The 19,463-nt window shown below is 36.3% G+C and overlaps 2 protein-coding genes across 16 annotated transcripts in view; both read right to left on the bottom strand.

The window, feature by feature from the left end:
• Window positions 1-8,243, bottom strand: part of Dscam2 (Down syndrome cell adhesion molecule 2) — a 119,446-nt gene extending 111,203 nt beyond the window's left edge. For 7 of the 15 annotated variants that reach the window (XM_074120207.1, XM_074120204.1, XM_074120206.1 and 4 more), the window contains exon 1: window positions 7,905-8,227. In XM_074120207.1, coding sequence (XP_073976308.1) covers window positions 7,905-7,944 — 40 coding nt within the window. In that variant the 5' untranslated portion in view covers window positions 7,945-8,227. Of the gene's footprint in view, window positions 1-7,904 lie in introns of all 15 variants that reach the window. The other 8 variants (XM_074120209.1, XM_074120208.1, XM_074120213.1 and 5 more) reach the window with 5 other exon arrangements.
• An 805-nt stretch (window positions 8,244-9,048) lies between these two features.
• LOC141450124 (uncharacterized) lies at window positions 9,049-17,477 on the bottom strand. Its single transcript, XM_074120226.1, has 2 exons — window positions 17,016-17,477; window positions 9,049-11,922 (listed from the first exon to the last, which is right to left on the bottom strand). The coding sequence occupies exons 1-2, from the start codon at window positions 17,249-17,251 to the stop codon at window positions 11,460-11,462; spliced, it is 699 nt and encodes a 232-aa protein (XP_073976327.1). The 5' UTR covers window positions 17,252-17,477; the 3' UTR covers window positions 9,049-11,459.
• Between the last annotated feature and the right edge of the window lie 1,986 nt (window positions 17,478-19,463).

Here is a 19,463-nt window from a genome sequence, read left to right as displayed (position 1 = left end):
TGACACCTGAGATCCCCCGCCCGCGCCCGGGATAATTCCCGCCTTGTCGATACTTTATACCCGCCAGTAGATAACACCATTACAACCTTCCCACTAGTTTTATTTTTATTTTTATTATTATTCTTATGTTTTAATTCTCAATTTCTTTCTCAGTAGCGTGGCTATTACCATTATTCCTGAATTAATCGGATGCAGTGATCGGTGCAAGGATAACTACTTTTTGCATCAGTCTTATGAGTCGTCTATCCAAACTTTGTCGGTTATCCTGGGACTAATCCGAGCGCCAGTCTGCACAATCCGCACTGAAACTGATCCATTGAATAACGGTGTTTCTGGTAGATTGTATGCAGTTTCCGCATAAGAAATGTCCAGCATTTTATGGAATAGAAGCACTGAGTTTTGCTCTAAAGTGCTGTTCTGTCGTTATGTACTCTTCTACCACTTAGATACTAATACGGGGGAAATTACGGCGAATACTATTTCCAACGAAAAATCCTCGCTAAAATTAGTATACGTAAAATATGCTAAATCGAAATATGTTTTTTCCTCTGCGTACAAATCTACATCTTTATCCACCTCGGGTAGACATGGAGTGTTCTTACAGTGTTGTCACTTCCGTTTGCCACATATTTACCAAAAAGAAAACAAAGTACATCCTGTGACGCTCATCCCGTCCGTTAGTGCAAGTGAAACACTGAAATTAAAAAGAGAATTTTTGTGGAAACTAAAAATAAGTCATTTATGGTTTGGTTACAAATGTCGAAGCCGCAGAGAACTCAGCCAATAAACATTGTTCTGCCAAACATTTTTCTACATAATTATGGGTTATTTAAATTTTACAATAATTATTTTGAAGCATTTTCCATTTTCCGGCTCAATCTTTGCAATCTATTTCGTAATGGAACAATTACTATTAATTATCTTATCTCGAATCTATATTAATATCTACTTGTACATCAGTTATTTTTCAACATGTACTATCACCACAGATCCTTTGAAATAGCTGTTCGGGCTCCTGTGGGGTCTGTGTACGAACGCAGGTTACGAACTGACAAACCAAAGTTTCATTCAGTGCAATATCCGGATTTACAAACTGTGTAATGTCAGTGAGATGCCGGAATAGTTTCCTAAAACTTGCGAGTATGGAGAAGATCTTGAATAAGAGGAAGTGGAGTTGACGTCACCAGTGTTTTGTGATTCAGTTACCACCTCCGCAAAATCCTCAAAACATGCCTCATGGATAGAAGCGCGATCTCAGTACATCTCCCTAGTGCCAGTCAAAGAATCTACTGTGGGTAAATCTTCCAGGCAGGATGTGTGAAACGATTTGCTAATTTGTAGAATTTTCATCAAACTGGGCTTATTAAATTAACATGGTCGCACAATACGGCCACCTCCATTAATCTGCAGCGCTCCTATTGTTCTAGACTATCTTGTGACGTCACGCGTCAGCGAGCGAAAGAACAAATTTGCTTCATATAAATAATGTTTACAAAGAAATAGGAGAGCCCCCCTAACTAAATAAAAATCCCGCCAATGACAGGTAGAGGTCAAATAAATGATTTTGTCTGATCTGTGATTGTTTAATTAATGATACGGCTCTGTGTTCCGGTCTGCAGAGGAAGTACACCCCCCACAACCTCGCTAATTATCAATCACCTTCATTCTTGTCGATATCGCTTTCACGCCTTATTTACCATTTATTTTATTAAATAAACTCCAGCAAAATAAATCAAATTATAATTTGCACCACCGGATGTAGAAATTGGCTGGGTGTATATTTTTACGATTTATGAGGTGAAACTTATTGGTTGACATTTCTAATTTCTCCTTTTTATGTTTCAAAACATAAAAGCAGTTTGTGCAAAGTTGTCCATTTATCGTTTCGGCAGAGGTGTTTGCCCTCATTAGTGGTCACATTTATATTGCCTGCACAGCTTTAAGTCAGTATAACCTCTACTTGGAAGGCCCACAACAGTCGAATGGCTGGTTTTTCTTTCTGTGACAAAGAAGTACACCACATTTTTATCCCTGAGGAAGGAGAAAAGGTCTACAGACAGGAAACAGAAGCAGTGGAATTCGGAGAGGGAATGAAAAGTTAGGATTAGGAAATCATACCGAACGTCCTAGGCCCAGGGGTCGGCCACCCGCGGCTCGCGAGCCGCATGCGGCTCTTTTATCCAAATTGTGTGGCTCTTCAGACTGTCCAAAATATATCGTTTATGTTAATTTTATTGAAAGAAATGAAAATTTCACTTATTAATGATATTTTTCAAAAATAATTTTAAATGCGACAGGTTTGAAATTGAATAGAATTAAATCAAAACAAAGTACGTAATTATATAAGGCAGCCTCCTCTTCAATCAAACCCAGGTTTAGTTATTATTTATTTGTTTATTTACTTTGAAATAATTAAAAATAAGTATATAAAACATTTAAATGTTTTTGAATATCATAAAATAATAATGACCTACAGAGTTTTTTACATTAACATCCTTGCGGCTCTTGGTAAGATTTATTAAAGTTATTTAAGGAAAAATGGCTCTCTACTTAAAATAGGTTGCCGACTCCTGTCCTACGCCAATCAGAGAGCTATCCCGTCTACCTGTAAAAGTAAAGTAATCGCCTATTTTTTCAGGCGGGGCTTTGCGTCCAACTACCAATTAGGTGTTGTGGACGGAGGCGACTAGCAAACATACTTTACTATAAATTTCTCATATTAACCATTAAATAAAATCCAAGGCCTAAGACCGGGGGAATCGAATCCAGTACCACAATACATATTAGCTTCGCAGCTCTCGCCTCTACCCGCTCGGCTACCGTGGCGCCCCCGACTACCTGTATCTTTATAAGACTCCCATAATACTCAAGGTGCTCAATTTGCTCATTAATTTGCTCAATCAGGTAAGCCAACAGCTGGAAATGCCACTGCTCAACTTTTCGAATCATAGCCTCCCGACTTAGATCTTACAAACTAGAATCATATCTTCCACTGGCTCGTCTAATGTAATTATATTTAAAAAATATAAAACAAATGTTGTCAGTAAATCAATGTTTATCAACACAATGGCCAAAAGTTTAACTTCACAATTCTCATTTATTCTGTGATGGTCGTTCATTCATCTTCTCCTAATCACACTGGCGGCCATTTATCCAGGAAAATTCAAATAAGGGACTGTTGAGAGGGGGTAATGAAAGCAGCTCACTCTAAAGTGCCTTTTTGGTATTATGTACAGTCAGTCAGAAATGGTGTAGTAATAAATTTGAACGCTTTCGCTATAAATCACTATTTTAGAGTATGTCCAGTTATTTTAAAAAATGTGCAAACTGTATAATGTTATAAACACCAGATTAAATTTGTTTACATAACGGGATGGAAGGAAATATAATTAGTAGCTTCAGGAAGTGACGTGCGTTCATATTAGATTTTTGTTTTAGACCATTTGGAGCAATGTTATTTCCACTAAAACTGGAATTTATTCATTTTCCTTCTTTTTCAATCCTGGAAAATTATTAAACGGAACAAAAGAAACTCCTACTTAAACTAAAATCAGAATAAGAGGGAAATACTGTAAATTTTGTTGTTTTTTATTATACCGAAATTTAATTTAGAAAACCAGTTTCCCCTATTACGACAAGTAAAAGAAAAGTACCCAAATGAAATTGCAACATTTAGCGCGAAGAAAAGCGATCTTGGGGGAAAAGAGGGAAGTAACGTTATTAAAAGTACTTTGGGAAACTAGTGACTCTCTAAGGAGAAAATATATTATATTTTCCATCTCGGGCGTTTTATTATATTTTTCCATCCAACAGAGACACGTACAGTTTTTCTTGTTTGGTAATTTACAAAATAATGAGACGGATGTTTGTTGATTCATTCGCTGTTCTCTTTCTAGCAGCTGAGTCTTACATTTTCTTGTCTCAAGAAAAATTGTATTTTATTTTTCGTTAAATACAAAACAAATCTAGCGAGTATTCCGTACAGCTGATTATGTTATTAAATATTGAAATTTGAAGTGTTTGGTAAATTAGATAGTTGTATAAAATATTATGCAAGTTACACGAACAGAAAAGCGCTAAAGGAAACTGGACGTCAAAGTCATCCAGAACTCCATCTATAGTCAAAACATTTGTAATCTTTAAACAACTGTTCAGAGAATGGCAGCTAAAGTCGTTCTGTACGGTTGCACTTCCAATAGAATGATCTTTTTTCCAGAACCTGGAAGAAGAACTGAACAATAACAGCATTCGCACTTCCTGCCAGAACTAAAATAACCGTCCTTCCTCCGGAAACTCGCCTAAATTCATTTTCCGGGAAAAAAAGTTTCCATTACAGAATGATAAACATCATTTGATCAGTTTTAGACTGATATATTCATAGCACATATGGAGATTTACATAATCAATGGAAAATTTTGATGAAAAGCGCTTCTAAGGTGATAGGAAAACCAATTTGGTGTGATGAGTGGGTAAACAAAATTCTTCCAGCTGATTCTAATCAATCCAGGTGTTGTGGATTTAGGGTATTGGTTTTCAGTTCGGACTGGTCTATGGGATATCCCCAATTCAAGACCAGTGTGAGGACTACTTCCTTTTTATTGCGCTGAATAGGAAGTGGTCAGTTTGAGGCTAACGAAGAATAAGTTTTTTTTGGACTTGAACCATTATGCTCTACTTTGACCACATCGAAACCACCTAAAAAAAAATTGCTTAAAGCAGGTCAAGAAGAGCGGTGATTGTCAAGGAGAATTTTGACATGAAAAACACCATCGAGGGTCTTTCAAAAAGTCTGACGTCTGTCACATTTTATGTTTCTGGACAAGCCGGGTGTTCAGGTGTTTTCTCTCTCTCTCTGTATTATTATTTCTCTCTGTTTTGTAACAGGAACAGGATGTGAAGAGGTAAGTTCTGTCAGGTTTTTTTTGTTTTTTAAATATACACGAAAGAGTCCAGTGCCTACTATATTATTGTAGAAAAAGGAACGATTTTTTGATAAAAATAATTAAAACATTTGTATTCAACTTTTACGCAATTTCCTCTTGCAGCTGTTGATGACTCAACTAAATTCTATTAAGACTAACATTTTTACTAAAAAATGTAGCCGTATTCTATAGTTTACTACATTAAAAGCTGCTGCTCAAGGAAGTGTCGTAGCGTCTGACTAAATTCTGAAGCGGCCGCTCAGTCCCATGAGGATGATATTCTCCCAAATCGCAGGTATGGTCATGCTTGTTTCGAGTGAATGGAACGTGTATTATGTGGGTTACAAAATGTATCCACTTTGACAGTATGTACCCGCGGAAACCCACATACTTTCTTTGCAATCTAATGATGTTAGACTATGCCCGCATTGTGTGAATTGCATTTTATCCCACTTTCCGACTAGAACGGGTTGATGCACAATGCAAGACATCAAGGGCTAGTTGAAGGGAACTAATTCTGACGTGCATCCTCATTTCTCTTACTGGAATTCCATCAGCACGAATTATACAACAATTCACCAAACTCAAATCGCGGTTTGTAAAACCGTACGTTAGACTGAAAGTGCACTTTAGAGAGAAAGACTACCCACTTCCGACGAAATCAGAATTTTCCTGTAAAGAAAATCATTCAAATAAAAGTTCTAAAGTTTTTTTGTGGGGGTGCCCAAAGTTGTAGCAGCCATGAAACCCAAGGAAAAGAGGACGAGCCATCCGTTTAGTGAAGTGGCACTTCGAACTTGGAATTTTTAAATTGAGTTTAAATTTTTGAACAACATATGAGAGATGCGAAAGTGCATTCATTATTCTGAAACGATACTTAAAGGCAAGTGCACTTAATTGCATTTTCTTTCGAATATGTCTCAAACAAAATTTGCTCTGGAACCTTAAACAATTTAAATTTTAAAATTTAATGATTTGTAATTATAATTCGCTATATCTATCTGTTTAGACTTACAAATCTTTAGATTTACGTGGTAACAGGAAGTGGAACAAGGTTTTTTTCACTGCTTACTGAATCAGTGCATTCACCGGAAGTACAATTTTTGCGGTCTTCGTTTCGAAAAAGTAGTTTTTAGATTTATTTCTTTTTCATTTCTCTTGTTTTTGTTTTTGAATCGATTCTCCAATCTATCTATCGATTCTCTTTACGTACACGACAACCAGACATCTTTATTAGAAACAATTTCAAGGAAAAATTCATTTTAGAGATACTTTTTTAGGAGGGGGAAATTTTATGTTTGAAAAAATCGGTCATATGGAAAAGTGACTTTTATTGAACTTTTTTGACCAGTTAATTCGATTGGCTTTAAAAGGCTTCGATGAGTTTTTTATGAAAGTGAGTTTGCTCATAAAAAACATGAAAGGTCACCACTTTTATTTAAAACATTTACGCGGAACACCCAGATAGGAAATTACGTGGAAGAGGACTTAGGAGCATTTATTTCCGGTTGGCGTTGTAAAGGTGCCACCTAGTTGAAGCTCTTCAACTTTAAATAATTATTGTTTATTTGTTCTTTAAATTCTTACTAACTTCCGTACAAACCAAAACCTGTATGTGGTTACCTGGTCAAAGAAACCTAACAATTATAAAGCGAAATATGGATACGATGTGAAAGAAGCTGCTCTCTCGTAGAAAACAAATCATCTCCTGACAGATCTAAAAAGCCATTACAAACTCGCAGAGAGCGCTACCTACCAACGAAATAAGAAATATCAGTTTCCCCTCTGACTGAGGCCCAATTTCTGTGCGGTGAGCTTGTGGGAACTTCAGATCGGTACGCGAAGTGCACGGTGGCTTTCCCCAAAAGTGGATGACTACGATCACACCGGAAGCAACAACGCTGTCTCATCACTGAACATTACCATTTTTACCAAATATGATTTCACTCCAAGAAAATCTAAAAAATTAAAAAAAAAAAAAACTTAAGCGATGGTTTTCCAAGTTGCGGAACTCTTGGAAAATGTCTTGGACAAGACTAAAATTGTGTCAATCGTAATTTATAAATTATTTATATAATATGCATGAAGTCTTCGCAGTCTTTGTACTGCCTAGGCTTGTGTACTATCTGAGAAGACGTGAGATGAATCTGGTTTACATAAATTTAAATGCATTTCAATTATTTTTTTCTCTCTTACTTCTTTAGATGGCAGGAAGTGCATTTCAAAAATCTGCATCCTCTTTTGGTAAAGAGTTATACACGATATCGTAATTTATGAAATCGATTCTCGACAAAATCTTGGAATTCAAGATTTTTATGAAATAAGAAAAGTATAAATCATTATAAATTAAAACTCTCTGCCGAAAAGTTGTCACTTCCGTTTACAGGTAATGAGGTCGTACGATTCCATTCTAGAAACAAGCTTCTGCCAGAGAGCCGTCTTAAAAATGACTTTCCAATGAGCACGCCGAGAGCGCTCAAAGATAAAACAGTTCCAATAAAAAAAAACACCATAAAAAAAATTGTCAAAAATGCGCCACTTCCGGTTTGTCTTCTGCCCATCCCCAAAACCTAATTGTCGAGTTCTAGTGGCGCCTCCAAATATCAAAGTGGAACTTTCTGAGATACTTAGTTTTGAATTACCCTGATCTTGGCCAGGCAGACAGAAGCAAAAGATACCTCAAGACGTCTGAAAACTCTTTAACCGAAGAAAATAACCATTTTTGCAAAGTATTCTCTGACGAGAAGTAAAAAACAGTATGTGCGCTTGAAAGAAGTTCATTTGTTTGCCACAGTTTGTATTTAGTTAATGGTAATTAATGTTTGGCGGATTATTTTATTTCCGTTCTTTGTGTGGTACACCTGATTGCTAAAATTTTTTTGTATGTTGTTTAGTGGGCGCGACATTTCTGTATTAATTTTTAAAACTAACAGAAAGGCTTAAAATCAAAAGAAATAAATTAATTAAAAAAACTAGACTAACCTATTAGGGTGAGTAGAACTGTAGGCGATCTCATGACCATGTTGATGACGAAGTAAAAAGCGGAGGGAAGATTGTATATTATGATTCTGATGAAGGTGCCTTTTTTTGCTGAAACTAACGCTTGATGAAGTATTTTGAAGAGAACAGGAAGCGCGTCTACGACAGGTGAGGCAGACCGGAAGGGGGGGAGAGAGGTGTTTTGATAATGGATGATGTAATGGGTGTGTGTGAGTGTGTAACTGAGCCGAGATGTTGAGGTGTAATAACCACGCACTTGTCGCTCAAGTCCAAAACTGGAGACTATGGATATGAAGATAGAAGGTAGACTAGTCAGAGTGAAGTTGTGAGCTTGAAATATAGTTGGGGGTGTTCGGCGGGAGGGAGAGAGACAGCCTGAGGGTTGGTAGAGAGAGAAATATAAACCGCCCCTAAAGGACATGCGCGCCTAACACGCTTGGCGGGAGAAAGCCGAGCGGGCCACTATTACCCGCTCTTTCTCATCCCGCGCGCCACAGCCAACCATTGGTCCCGCTCTCAGTCAGCTGTGTACCCCATCTCACTGCCCTTATCCAGTGTACTAGATCTGTGTGCTAGTGAGACCATGTAATTCTGTTCGTCTTCATGAAGAGACTAGCCCCCCACACAGTGACAATGACACATAAGGACAGTTGTAAACAACTCGTGAGTGTTCGTGTGCCGGTGGGGCGTGAATTTCCACACTACCCGCTATCCGGTATTATTACAGAAATGTTCCCAGTTCACTACTAAAATGGGACAGCATCCCATTTTATTGGATCAGACCAACCGTGAGTCCAAAGGCTTCATGGTAAATGCTCTTCAAGTCCACCCCCCACACAATCTGTATTCACCCAAAATACATCCCATTTCCTAATTTATACATAACTATCCCTAAATATTGACAAAAGCATTGCTATAATTCCAAACTGAAAGAAAATCTATTAACCGTGAATTATTTCAGAAATACCAGGTCTATCAGGGTTTTTTTTGGAACAACCCGTCCAAACAAATTGGATTTGGGATTCTGGAAAATCGATGACCTTTTTATCAAATGTATCTGCAATACAGGTCTGTAATTTCTCTAGTTCTAATGTTCACTGATAGGTTCGACCCAATCGACCAAGAAACTGTAAAAATAGAATTTTATTTAAAAAGATACATATAAATATTTTTAACAATAATACTTTTAAGTTTAAAAAGTCAACTGTAAGAGCTGATAATTTTTTCAAAAGTTTCAGCAAATGCCAAACATTCATTCTTTCGTTTCGGTTCATAATTTCAGCCAGTCAGAAAGGTTACAAAAAGGTTTTTGTGTTTTTTGTTTAAATTTGTTTATAATTTTCTTCCATATTTTTCTCATCGCATTTCTCTTACAGCTGTTGTGGCTTTAACGTTCCCAATAAACAATGTTTTCATGAATCCTTACAAAAGTAATAATAATTAATAATAAATCCATTGTTCTTTTGTTAATTTTATAACAGCTGTTTCATTTGAATAATTGTACTTTACTAAATTTTAATTATATTTATTATTATTATCATTTAAATAGAATTTATTAGATTTCGCTTTTGCTGGCCGTTAGCTAAAATAATATTAAAATGTTTTTTGCAGCTTCAGAAACAGGTATACATAAGTATTTGAATTTAAATCTTCGCTACATTATTCTTCTTATTTACTTATTTCAGGCCCATCAAAACAAAAAAGAGAAATTTAGAGAAAGATGCACTACTATCATTTCTGAACCACGATCTTAAAGCTAAGATTTAATTCTAAATCCCTCCAAAAGCAGAATGTGTAAATACAAATAATAAATAAATAACTACTTTTAAATTAATGAAGGCGTTAAAAATCTTAGTTGAAAACGCCTTAAATATATTAAAACACATTATAAAAAAATTAAAGCACCAAATAAATAAAATGGGTTAGGTTTCCCTCTCTAAAGTGCCACTTCAGATGTAAAAAACTACTTAATGTCAAGATATATCGTGTTTTAACCGTAAGACAAAGTTGTGAGAGTGATCATGTCTTATTGTGTGACCTTGGGACTCAGGAATATTGACCAAAGCTCTTACATCGGTAAGGGTAAGTGGAAGATTTGATTGGAAGTGAGCTTTACTTGGTAGTAAGAAGGGCGTAAAAGCTGCACAGTGATGAGCTTGTTAGTGTAATGTGCTTTAGCAGAACTTAGTTTGCTAAGTTCGCCCCAGCTAAAGAGATTGTCAAGTTCAAGCGAGATAATGCCGCCCTCCCAACAGCCCCCCTCGTCCCGTTTTGGCGCGCTTGTAGCTTAAATAATAAAATTCCCTCGAGCCCAACTTATAATTGTTTTCTTTCTATCTCGCTTTTTCAGCTTTGTTTTGTTTTCTCAGTTTTAATTGAATTTTTCGGACTAGTGAAAAGTGATGAAAAGGAAGAATTTAGGCTTTCCGTTGGTCATTGGCAAGCAACAGTCAAAGAGATCAGAACTTGATGAACAATTTGAAGAGCCGTGACCCTGATCAATGTTCTTGTTAGAAACTGCAAAACGTTGTTTCCATTTCATCAGCATCAGGAAATTGTGTTAACATCTTCAGTTTTCAAAATGTGGTTTCCAACGGAAGTACTTGAATTGAAGTCCTGAACTTGTACCAGTGATGTGTGAATTTGACTGACTAATTTTTCACATTTCTAGCACGTTTTGTCTGCGTTTACCATATACCATAAAGACCCAAGATACCATAAAGACAAAATACCATAAAGACCCATATATCGTTAAGACTAATAGAGCTAACCAAATTCTCAGAAATTTTCTCGAAGCTCGGAAAGCGGTAAAAGTGGGCACTTCTCCTTCACTTATTTCTGGCTTTTAGGTTTCTCTTACATCCGTAAGTAAATGTTCACGGTGGTAGTTTTATCTTTTTCACACAACACGATTTATCATTAAATTATTTTCTTAATTGCTTGATAGAACAAATTATGCTGCTGTGCTTTGTTTCTACGCTCCTCATTCAGTGCTTTAAACAAACTTATCCAAGTCCGAACTTGTAAGTCAGGGTCCAGAGCACTGAATGTCGTCAAAACTTCGCTTTTATATATTCTGGAATTAAAGTTTTGTAAATAAACAATTCAAGTTAGAGATGATCCTAACCCACCTGGTTATAGAAGAGGATAAATAATTTAAACCAGATGAACTATTATATAAACATAATCAAGAGCCACCAGTGATTGAAACCCAGCTACAAACCCATCAGGATTCTAAGTACCATATGAGCCAATAACATTTGACAATTATTCCAATACAATCAAAATTTATATGTTTTTGCATTATAAAGATGTCAACTTTGTAGGTTAGTGACTTGGTGCTGCAATTGACCACTTTGTGAAGTTACCGCCCAGTGATAAATAAACAAATTTTGGAGGAAAATGAACTAAATGTTCATATTGTTATTTTTTAATAAATTGTTATTGCAATTCCCTGATTTATAATATTTAACCATTTTAATGAATGTGTTTATGGAATAAATGTAGTTTTTTCTAATATTGCCCAGAAGTTGACATTCATACTCGAATTTCAGCATGACTGGGTGATTGCACTTGTAGGATAGGTTTGATTAATATTTCAAATTTGGGCAAATGTTTACGGAATTCATTATCTATAATATCATTCCACATATTCTTGGCTGCGTTGCCGTTAGCAACAAAGTTCAATATCTTCTCTTCGATCCAATGTAAGAAACCACTGCCTTTCAAAGACATTTGTACATCTTTGTACACCTCCAGATTGACCTTTTTCAAGACTATGTCACTCGTGAAACTGCTTTTGAAATCTGGTTTGCCGATGTCCAATTCGAATTCTACGCTCAACGAATTCTTACCAATCTGTCCGTGTAACGGGCCGCGTGGTATCATAATCCAGTCGACTTCGCACGATTCAAAGGTGAATTCTAGATCGTCCAAGCCCATGGCTGTTCTTACGGTCAGAGTCTTGTTTCCGTTTAAGGTCAGGCTAACATTGTCGGTTCTGTAAACAAAAAACAGACTAGAGAAATCTTTCTTATTTCTCGATATGATAATTAAAAATGTATTTCTTCAGTTTAATCAATTCTTGTACAAGAATTAGTAAAAAATAGAAATAAAATAAGAAAATTCCCTGCAATAAGACAAAACAAAATAAATAATTAGTTCGAAATGGGACAAATTCCTGAACATAGGAGCACCTATTATTCTATATGAACACATATACAATACACGTTATATGTAAAAACATTAAGTTCTCTTCATTTTATGTATGACTGTTTGTTACTTATTCAATCTTATTAAAGTAGATTACATTTAGAGTGCACGTGACAGTAAAACATCTGGATGGATTCAGTTGGCAGCACTGGTAGCTCCAACACATACAAAAATTTATTATTTATTAAATTTTAGGACAATCAGTTGTTTGTCTGTTCGTAGCTCAATACGAAAAACTTCTGTTCAAGTTTTAGTCACTAGCTGCATATCTTAAGACATCGAGATAAATGCAATTTCAAATTCCTTTTAGTAAATTTGATCACTTCTTGTTTTGCGGAGGATTGTATGTTTTGATCAGCTGAATAGTGTACGAAGTGACTATTAAGTAGAGTTTGAGCAAAGTATAGCAGCCACAATAACCTCCTGCCTGGATTTGGTGCGAATGGAGTCTATGTTCTATCTCTCTTCACCACCTGGAGAAGGTGTGAGATCACCTTCAGTTATCCGTAAATACCTGGAGAACGTTTGAACTTGGACCTATCGGAATGATAGCTCCAGCCTCATCGCGTTCGATTAAAACCTTTTTTTGAGAGAATATTGATTATGATACGTCATACTTGCTTTAGCATCACTATGGTACTGTGAAGCCAGTGAAAGTATCTAATCTTGAGTTCAACCTTCTTTTTAATATCATTTCTCAACTTTCAAGAAATATTAAATACGTAGCTGCGGCAAGAGAAATTTCTTTTAGAGTTCAGAACACCAAGTCTTGGTTTGCGGTCTGAGCTTGTTGTTCACTTGCCATCAAGTCCACTTACTGTCGCCGCTGATTGGCTGGCCACAATAAAATTACCCTAATTCCTGGGATCAATAGTCAAGGAGAAGAGTACGATTGGAAAGCGCTCTCGCCGGCAGGCAAAGAGTTAGCGGGCGGCCCTTAACAATAGTCCTGCATTATTTCAGCTATATCAAATTAATGGGGTTAAAATTACAGAAGTGGGCACTTCAGAGGGTGGTGGGATGTTCCATTATCCCGTGGGATCCCATTTCCATTATAATGTGCACTTCATTCCCACACCTTGTCCACTAATAAATGCAATAATACTTTAATTTTAAAAGGGATTATTCCCTCTATTACAACAGGAATTTACTAAATAATCCGTGGTGAAAACCTATGATTTTCGGCGGCCACAATTTACGTCGTCACTAAATTTTATTTTAAATTTAGAATTTGTAGAATATGGTTAATGTGCACAGGGTTGTTGACTTTGTTACAGAAAGCATGACGTCTTAGCTGCTATGGAATCTCTCTAAAGTCGATATTCTCCAAGTTTCCAAATCTAAGTGATTGGCCGCTTTCATTTTTCTAAATTTAAATGAGACTTTTCAATTTTCCTAATGAAAACTTCACAAATTCAAAATGAATTGGTGCCTATATCGTAGTAAATATCTAATCGCTCAATTTGATTGGCTAAAATCTGGCTGGCTAATTAGCTGACTTTTCCTCTAATTGTATCCTGTGCAGCGTCGTCTGCGCTTGACTTGAGCCACTTGATTAATTGCCTCGAGTTGAGCTCTTCAGACTGGTCTATTTATATCCGCTGGAATAATTGGTACTTCAGTAGTGCCAACGAATTCATCAAATGTTGTTAAACACATAGACTAAGTGTACTGATAAACTGAAGATTTCTTTGCATCATTACTTCCTTTACTGTAAAAATAGTTCGCCTAGTAATGTCCAAATATTGCTGTTAGTTTCTGAACAACATTCAGAGCTCATAGCTGCCTCATGTAGCTCATTATCGCCGATCGCCTTTGTATCTGAAGCGATAATGTCAATCAATCCAGAAAAAAGTCAGGAGCTTCATACAAACTTATTAAATGCGATTTTTGTCTTCAGATTACGCAACAGAAGTTGGTGTGGCAAACACGTATCGGCGAAATTAGACTTTCCTCTTAGATCGATGCCCTGCATTCGTAGTTAAATTTAGCACAGATCTTAGTGAGCGTAATGAATTTGTGATGATTCAATGCGGATTTATGCCAGAGTTAGGACTTGAACTATGTATTATGTGAACCGGAACATTGGACTGGTATACGAGCTAACCGCCATGTTGGCATTACGTCATTTTACGTTCATTGTCTGGTGAAATTAATTAATTATACATGGCTTCCTTCAGCAACAGCAACAGCGGCTAGAGTGATGCTTTTCCGTCTCAACTGCAAGCTTACCAATAAGCAGGATCTGCTCTCTGTGTATCCTTCCCTATGCAGCGTTGACATTTTCTATCCTCAAGTACATCTCACCCAGATATTTTTCAAAAAGACGGATTGGACGAGCAGTGAGACGTCACCACTGAATGCTCATATTGTGGCAGTTGCCATCCTGTTAAGTTCGGAAAGGGTGTGACTGTATGGCTAGACAATAACATACATATCTACATTTTTTTAATTTAAAAATATTATTTCAAATGTTAATATCTGCCCCACTGGTTGGGTACCTTTGAACACAATATAAAATAGAAAGAAATGATATTACTTTACTCTGAATCTACCTTCTATCAGTTATTTCTCTCTCGACTACTACAATTACTTTCTCTTTTAAACCACAGAAATCTAGTCCAAAAATCAAGAATGACTCAGTTCGGGATGTTGTACTCCCGAAGTGGTGATGGGTTTAGGGAAGTTTGAACAAAATATTCGGTTTGTTGCGCTTCTTAATGTAGTAGGTTCGAACCACTTTCCCCTTCTCTGCGATTATATAAAAAAAAAAGTCACAAACTTGCAGGTCGGTAGGGCGGCACATTTTAATTGGTGATGTTGAAATGTGCCCCCTCTCCTTCCATTAAAAAAAAATATCCAACACATTTTGTGCAAGCAAATTAACTTTCTGTAAATACTAGATTTAAGAATACGAATTCCAAATGTTTATATGGACTAACAATACTTACACCTTGTCCACAACAATCTTCACAATACACTTCCAAAGCTGCAACAAACATTTTACTTCCACCTTACAAAATAAAACATTCCTCAATTCTGGAGTTTACAAAGAATGAAAACGAAAGGAAACTCAGTCAGTTATACAACAGGTCTACCACCAAAATATGGAGAAAATTACCAATCATAAATGTTTTAAATATCTGGCGAGAAATTAAAACGGTTCAAAGGTATCCCCTGTTCAAATGTGCCACCTCTCCCCTACTAGAAAGTTCTGTATACTTTGTGATTTCGTCATGTTGGATAAGGGTTTCCCACCCAGGCAAGTTGGAAGCGGAAAAGTTCAATTACAGCTACTCTAGCAAGGCCGCGTGGCCTTTAAGATGACCGCAGGTCTTTCCCAGTGTAGATTGAATAGACACCAGCATCACAAAGGCAGAGTTCATCTTGTGCAAGAAGACGATGAAACAGCACAGTTGTGCATGTATTGTGGCACCGTAAAGGGCTATTCGGCTCAGGGTTCTGCTCTGCGGGGAAGAACTAGCCACGCTTTAGCACTGTTCCCAAGAGCCTCTCACCATCAGACTTCTAGGTCTGGTCAGTCTGGACTAGAGGAAGTGCTCTAATTAGTGGGTGTTGCAATAGATCCACTGGGTTGCAGTGGCGTAACCTTGTACCAACTCTCACGGATTGTAATCAATGTTTAGAAAATCGTACTTCATACTAGAGGCGAGGCGGAAATTCGAACCAGCAACATTGAATGACCTAGTTATGTTAATTTATGATAGGAAGTAATAATTGTTAACCTAACCATTTATTTTAATGGGTTCATTAATCAATGAAAAATGTAATTTAAAAAGAACTCATCTGAGGAGTGCTAAGTACTATCGCACATTCTTTGAAAACAAATTAGATAATAAGCGTTAGTAGCTGAACCCTGAGTTAACAAGGCTCTATATTTTCCATACTCATTAGTAATCATATTCTGATTGAGTTCCGCCTAAAATTTTTTAAAAAGCGCAGTCTAAATTGTGATGAATTTATTGAATATTTGGATGGGAAGGATTGGTTAAGTCTGATCAAATTTTGCAAAGAAGCTTGGCAATATAGATTCCTCCTAATATCGGAGTTTAACTATTAAATAATTTCTAAATTTGCAATAATTATTATTATATTTAAAATATTTAGTGTCGATTAAGTACAAACTTCATGGTTTAATTTGTTTTCCATTTATTTACTTTATTTAGAGGTGACCTTTTATAAGTTTATTTATGTTTTTTTCTCACCCCTTTGTTATTATTGTTCTTTACATTATTGCATATGGATTACATTCTTCTTTGTAACTCTTTCTTTTGTGTTTCTTTTTGTAGTTTTTTCTCCTCAGCAAGAAGTACGATTTTTTTTTTTAAATTTATTTATTTATATAAAGTGTTTTTTGAAGCATGAGTTGCTAATTATACATTTTTTTTTGTGTTTGACGACCCTTCAGACGGTCTAAAGGCCATGAATATGTCTGTCTGTGCTTTTGTATTTGTATTTCAAAGTTTATAATTATCTAAAACCTTTTAATAAAGACTTATTATTATTATTAATAAGCGTTAGTTAAACTTCTAAGTAATCACAAGATAGTCTAGCGCCTTATCATAACTACATGATCATTGCAAACTTTACAACTACCTTATCACACTCATAATTCTCAACCCTTACATTCCCCTTACGGCATTGATCTGAAAAGTTTCTTATCTAGGCCCAGTGTTTTGGTAAAGATTCACATGTTTGAGTAAATTATCGAATCTTGTATTAAGACGTTTGAATCTTTCACACCAGAAATCTTATTTATCACGGTGAGGGGCCCACAGAACTTGTCTTTTCCGGTGGTAATGTTGACACGATCGCTATTAAATTAAGAAAAGCTAGTGGTAATAATGATTGGTGATTTACCTTTTCAAAGTGTTGAGAGATTGGAAAGTTCCGTTGTTACACCTGACCATGCCACTCTTCTGGATGAACAACAATCTGTAGGTGTACGGAAACATGACAAACTGCAAATTGATTTGTGATTGAAACTCTGTGCTAGCCAGCAGGACTATGTCGTCGACGAGTTTGTTGAGCACGGTCGTCATATCGCAGTAAATTAAAGCTGGAAGAGTTAGCCCAAGTATTAACTTTAGCAACATGTTATACTGTGATCTTTGTTCAACTAACAGCCAAGATATTTGATTGGTGCCAATGTATGGGAGAAGTATTCATTAAGGATGAAAAGCGTTGTTTTTGAGGGAAACACACCTCGAAGGAGTACAAAATCTCTAGATAATGTTTTACACAATATTTGGGTTGCAAGAGGACTGGCCTTAATGACACTGAATTACTAACATCAACATTTAGTACATTTCAAGTGTTGTGTTTTCTTGGCGCCGAATTTAGCGATAAGATTAAGATATCCATTCACAAGTAATTTCATTAGGCGGGGTAGGGCCTGTCCTAATTTTTTTGTTTTTCTAGAAATATTCGTTTTGAGCATTTATAATAAAAACAAGTTTACAGCGAACAAACTGCACAATTGTATTTTTACAGTATAAACAAAAACTTGGATTTAGCACTGCCACCAGCAGATCTAGAGCAAGAGATCAGGAGAGAAACAGAACTAAAGCAAAATAGCTCTAACACCGAGTGGAGAGTTTCCATTTGTCAGAAGTAAAGTGTTTAGCAGTACTTGAGTGTGATCAACTTAGAAGTGGTTGATTAGCGATCAGCTTGACATTGGATCAACTTAGCTTTGGTTAACTAGTGATCAACATTTTGGTTGAGTAGTGATCAATTAGTTCTGGTTCAGAAGTGATCTACTTAGCTTTGGTTGACTAGGGATCAATTTAGCTTTAACTCAGCAGTGGTTTGAGTAGTGGTCAATTTAGCTTTAACTCAGCAGTGGCTGAATAGTGGTCAATTTAGCTTTAACTCAGCAGTGGTTTGAGTAGTGGTCAATTTAGCTTTAACTCAGCAGTGGTTGAATAGTGGTCAATTTAGCTTTAACTCAGCAGTGGCAGAATAGTGATCAATTTAGCTTCAACTCAGCAGTGGTTTGAGTAGTGGTCAATTTAGCTTGACTCAGCAGTGGTTGAGTAGTGGTCAATTTAGCTTTAACTCAGCAGTGGTTGAGTAGTGGTCAATTTAGCTTTAACTCAGCAGTGGTTGACTAGTGGTCAATTTAGCTTTAACTCAGCGGTGGTTGAGTAGTGGTCAATTAGTTTTGGTTGAATATTGGTCAATTTAGCTTTAGCTCAACAGTGGTTGAGTAGTGGTCAATTTAGCTTTAACTTAGCAGTGGTTGAGTAGTGGTCAATTTAGCTTTAACTCAGTAATGGTTGAGTAATGATCAATTAATTTTGGTTGAGTAAAAGTCAATTTAGCTTTAACTCAGCAGTGGTTTGAGTAGCGGTCAATTTCGCTTTAACTCAGCAGTGTTTGAGTAGTGGTCAATTTAGCTTTAACTCAGCAATAGTTGAATAGTGGTCAATTTAGCTTTAACTCAGCAGTGGTTGAGTAGAAGTCTATTTAGCTTTAACTCAGCAGTGGTTGACTAGTGAACAACTTTGCCATGGTTAAGCACTAATCAATTAAAGTTGTTTTTTGTGCTGATGAGTAAGCTACCTCATACGAGGAAGTTCCCACACTAGTTTCGGAGAGGGGGCTCTATTTGCTTTACTTCTCTTATTTGGTTAATCTATTCCGTTTAGAAGTTGAGAAGGCGTTTTTACTGCTTCACTGATGGTTTCCAGTTCTACAAAACATGCCATATAATACCTGGAAGGAACATCTATGCGTCCAACACATTCACATTTATTTGAGAGAAAACAAAAGTTTTAAGTGAAATTTTAATTGTAATTGCACTAAATGGATTAAGGGATAGTCGTGTGAGTCTTCACATCCAATTTCAGCATTTACAGTTAAATTAAGTATTCCCACATAACTTAGGTACTTACAGGTAACTCACTGTATTTGAATAAAAACATTTTTCATTTCATTTATTCAAATAATCAACTACAGTATAGAATTCCTTTTACTTAGATTTTGAATTTTGTAATGTTTACAGGTGGAATTTTACAAAACGCGATTACACAATTCTAAGAGTATTATTAGAACAGACAAAACAAACCAATTGACTTTGTTTATTACCAAACATAGGATGGACTTTTGACCAATATGGGTATTAAATTGCTGCTCAATGACTCAATTATACTCTGTATAGGGAGGGGATTAGATATGCGGTTAGCCTATTGGATTCTCAAGCGGAGTTCCTCGGTTCGAATCCAGCTGCTGACCCTTAGATTTTCTCTTTTTAGGAGCTTCTTACAGCTCACTGTCCGGTGATGGACAGTGTTGTCTGTAACG

The sequence above is a fragment of the Rhodnius prolixus genome, unplaced genomic scaffold (genome assembly GCF_049639745.1).
Source record: "Rhodnius prolixus isolate KJV_2025 unplaced genomic scaffold, Rpr scaffold_2, whole genome shotgun sequence".
Taxonomy (NCBI): domain Eukaryota; kingdom Metazoa; phylum Arthropoda; class Insecta; order Hemiptera; family Reduviidae; genus Rhodnius; species Rhodnius prolixus.
This window is presented reverse-complemented; position numbering and strand designations above follow the sequence as displayed.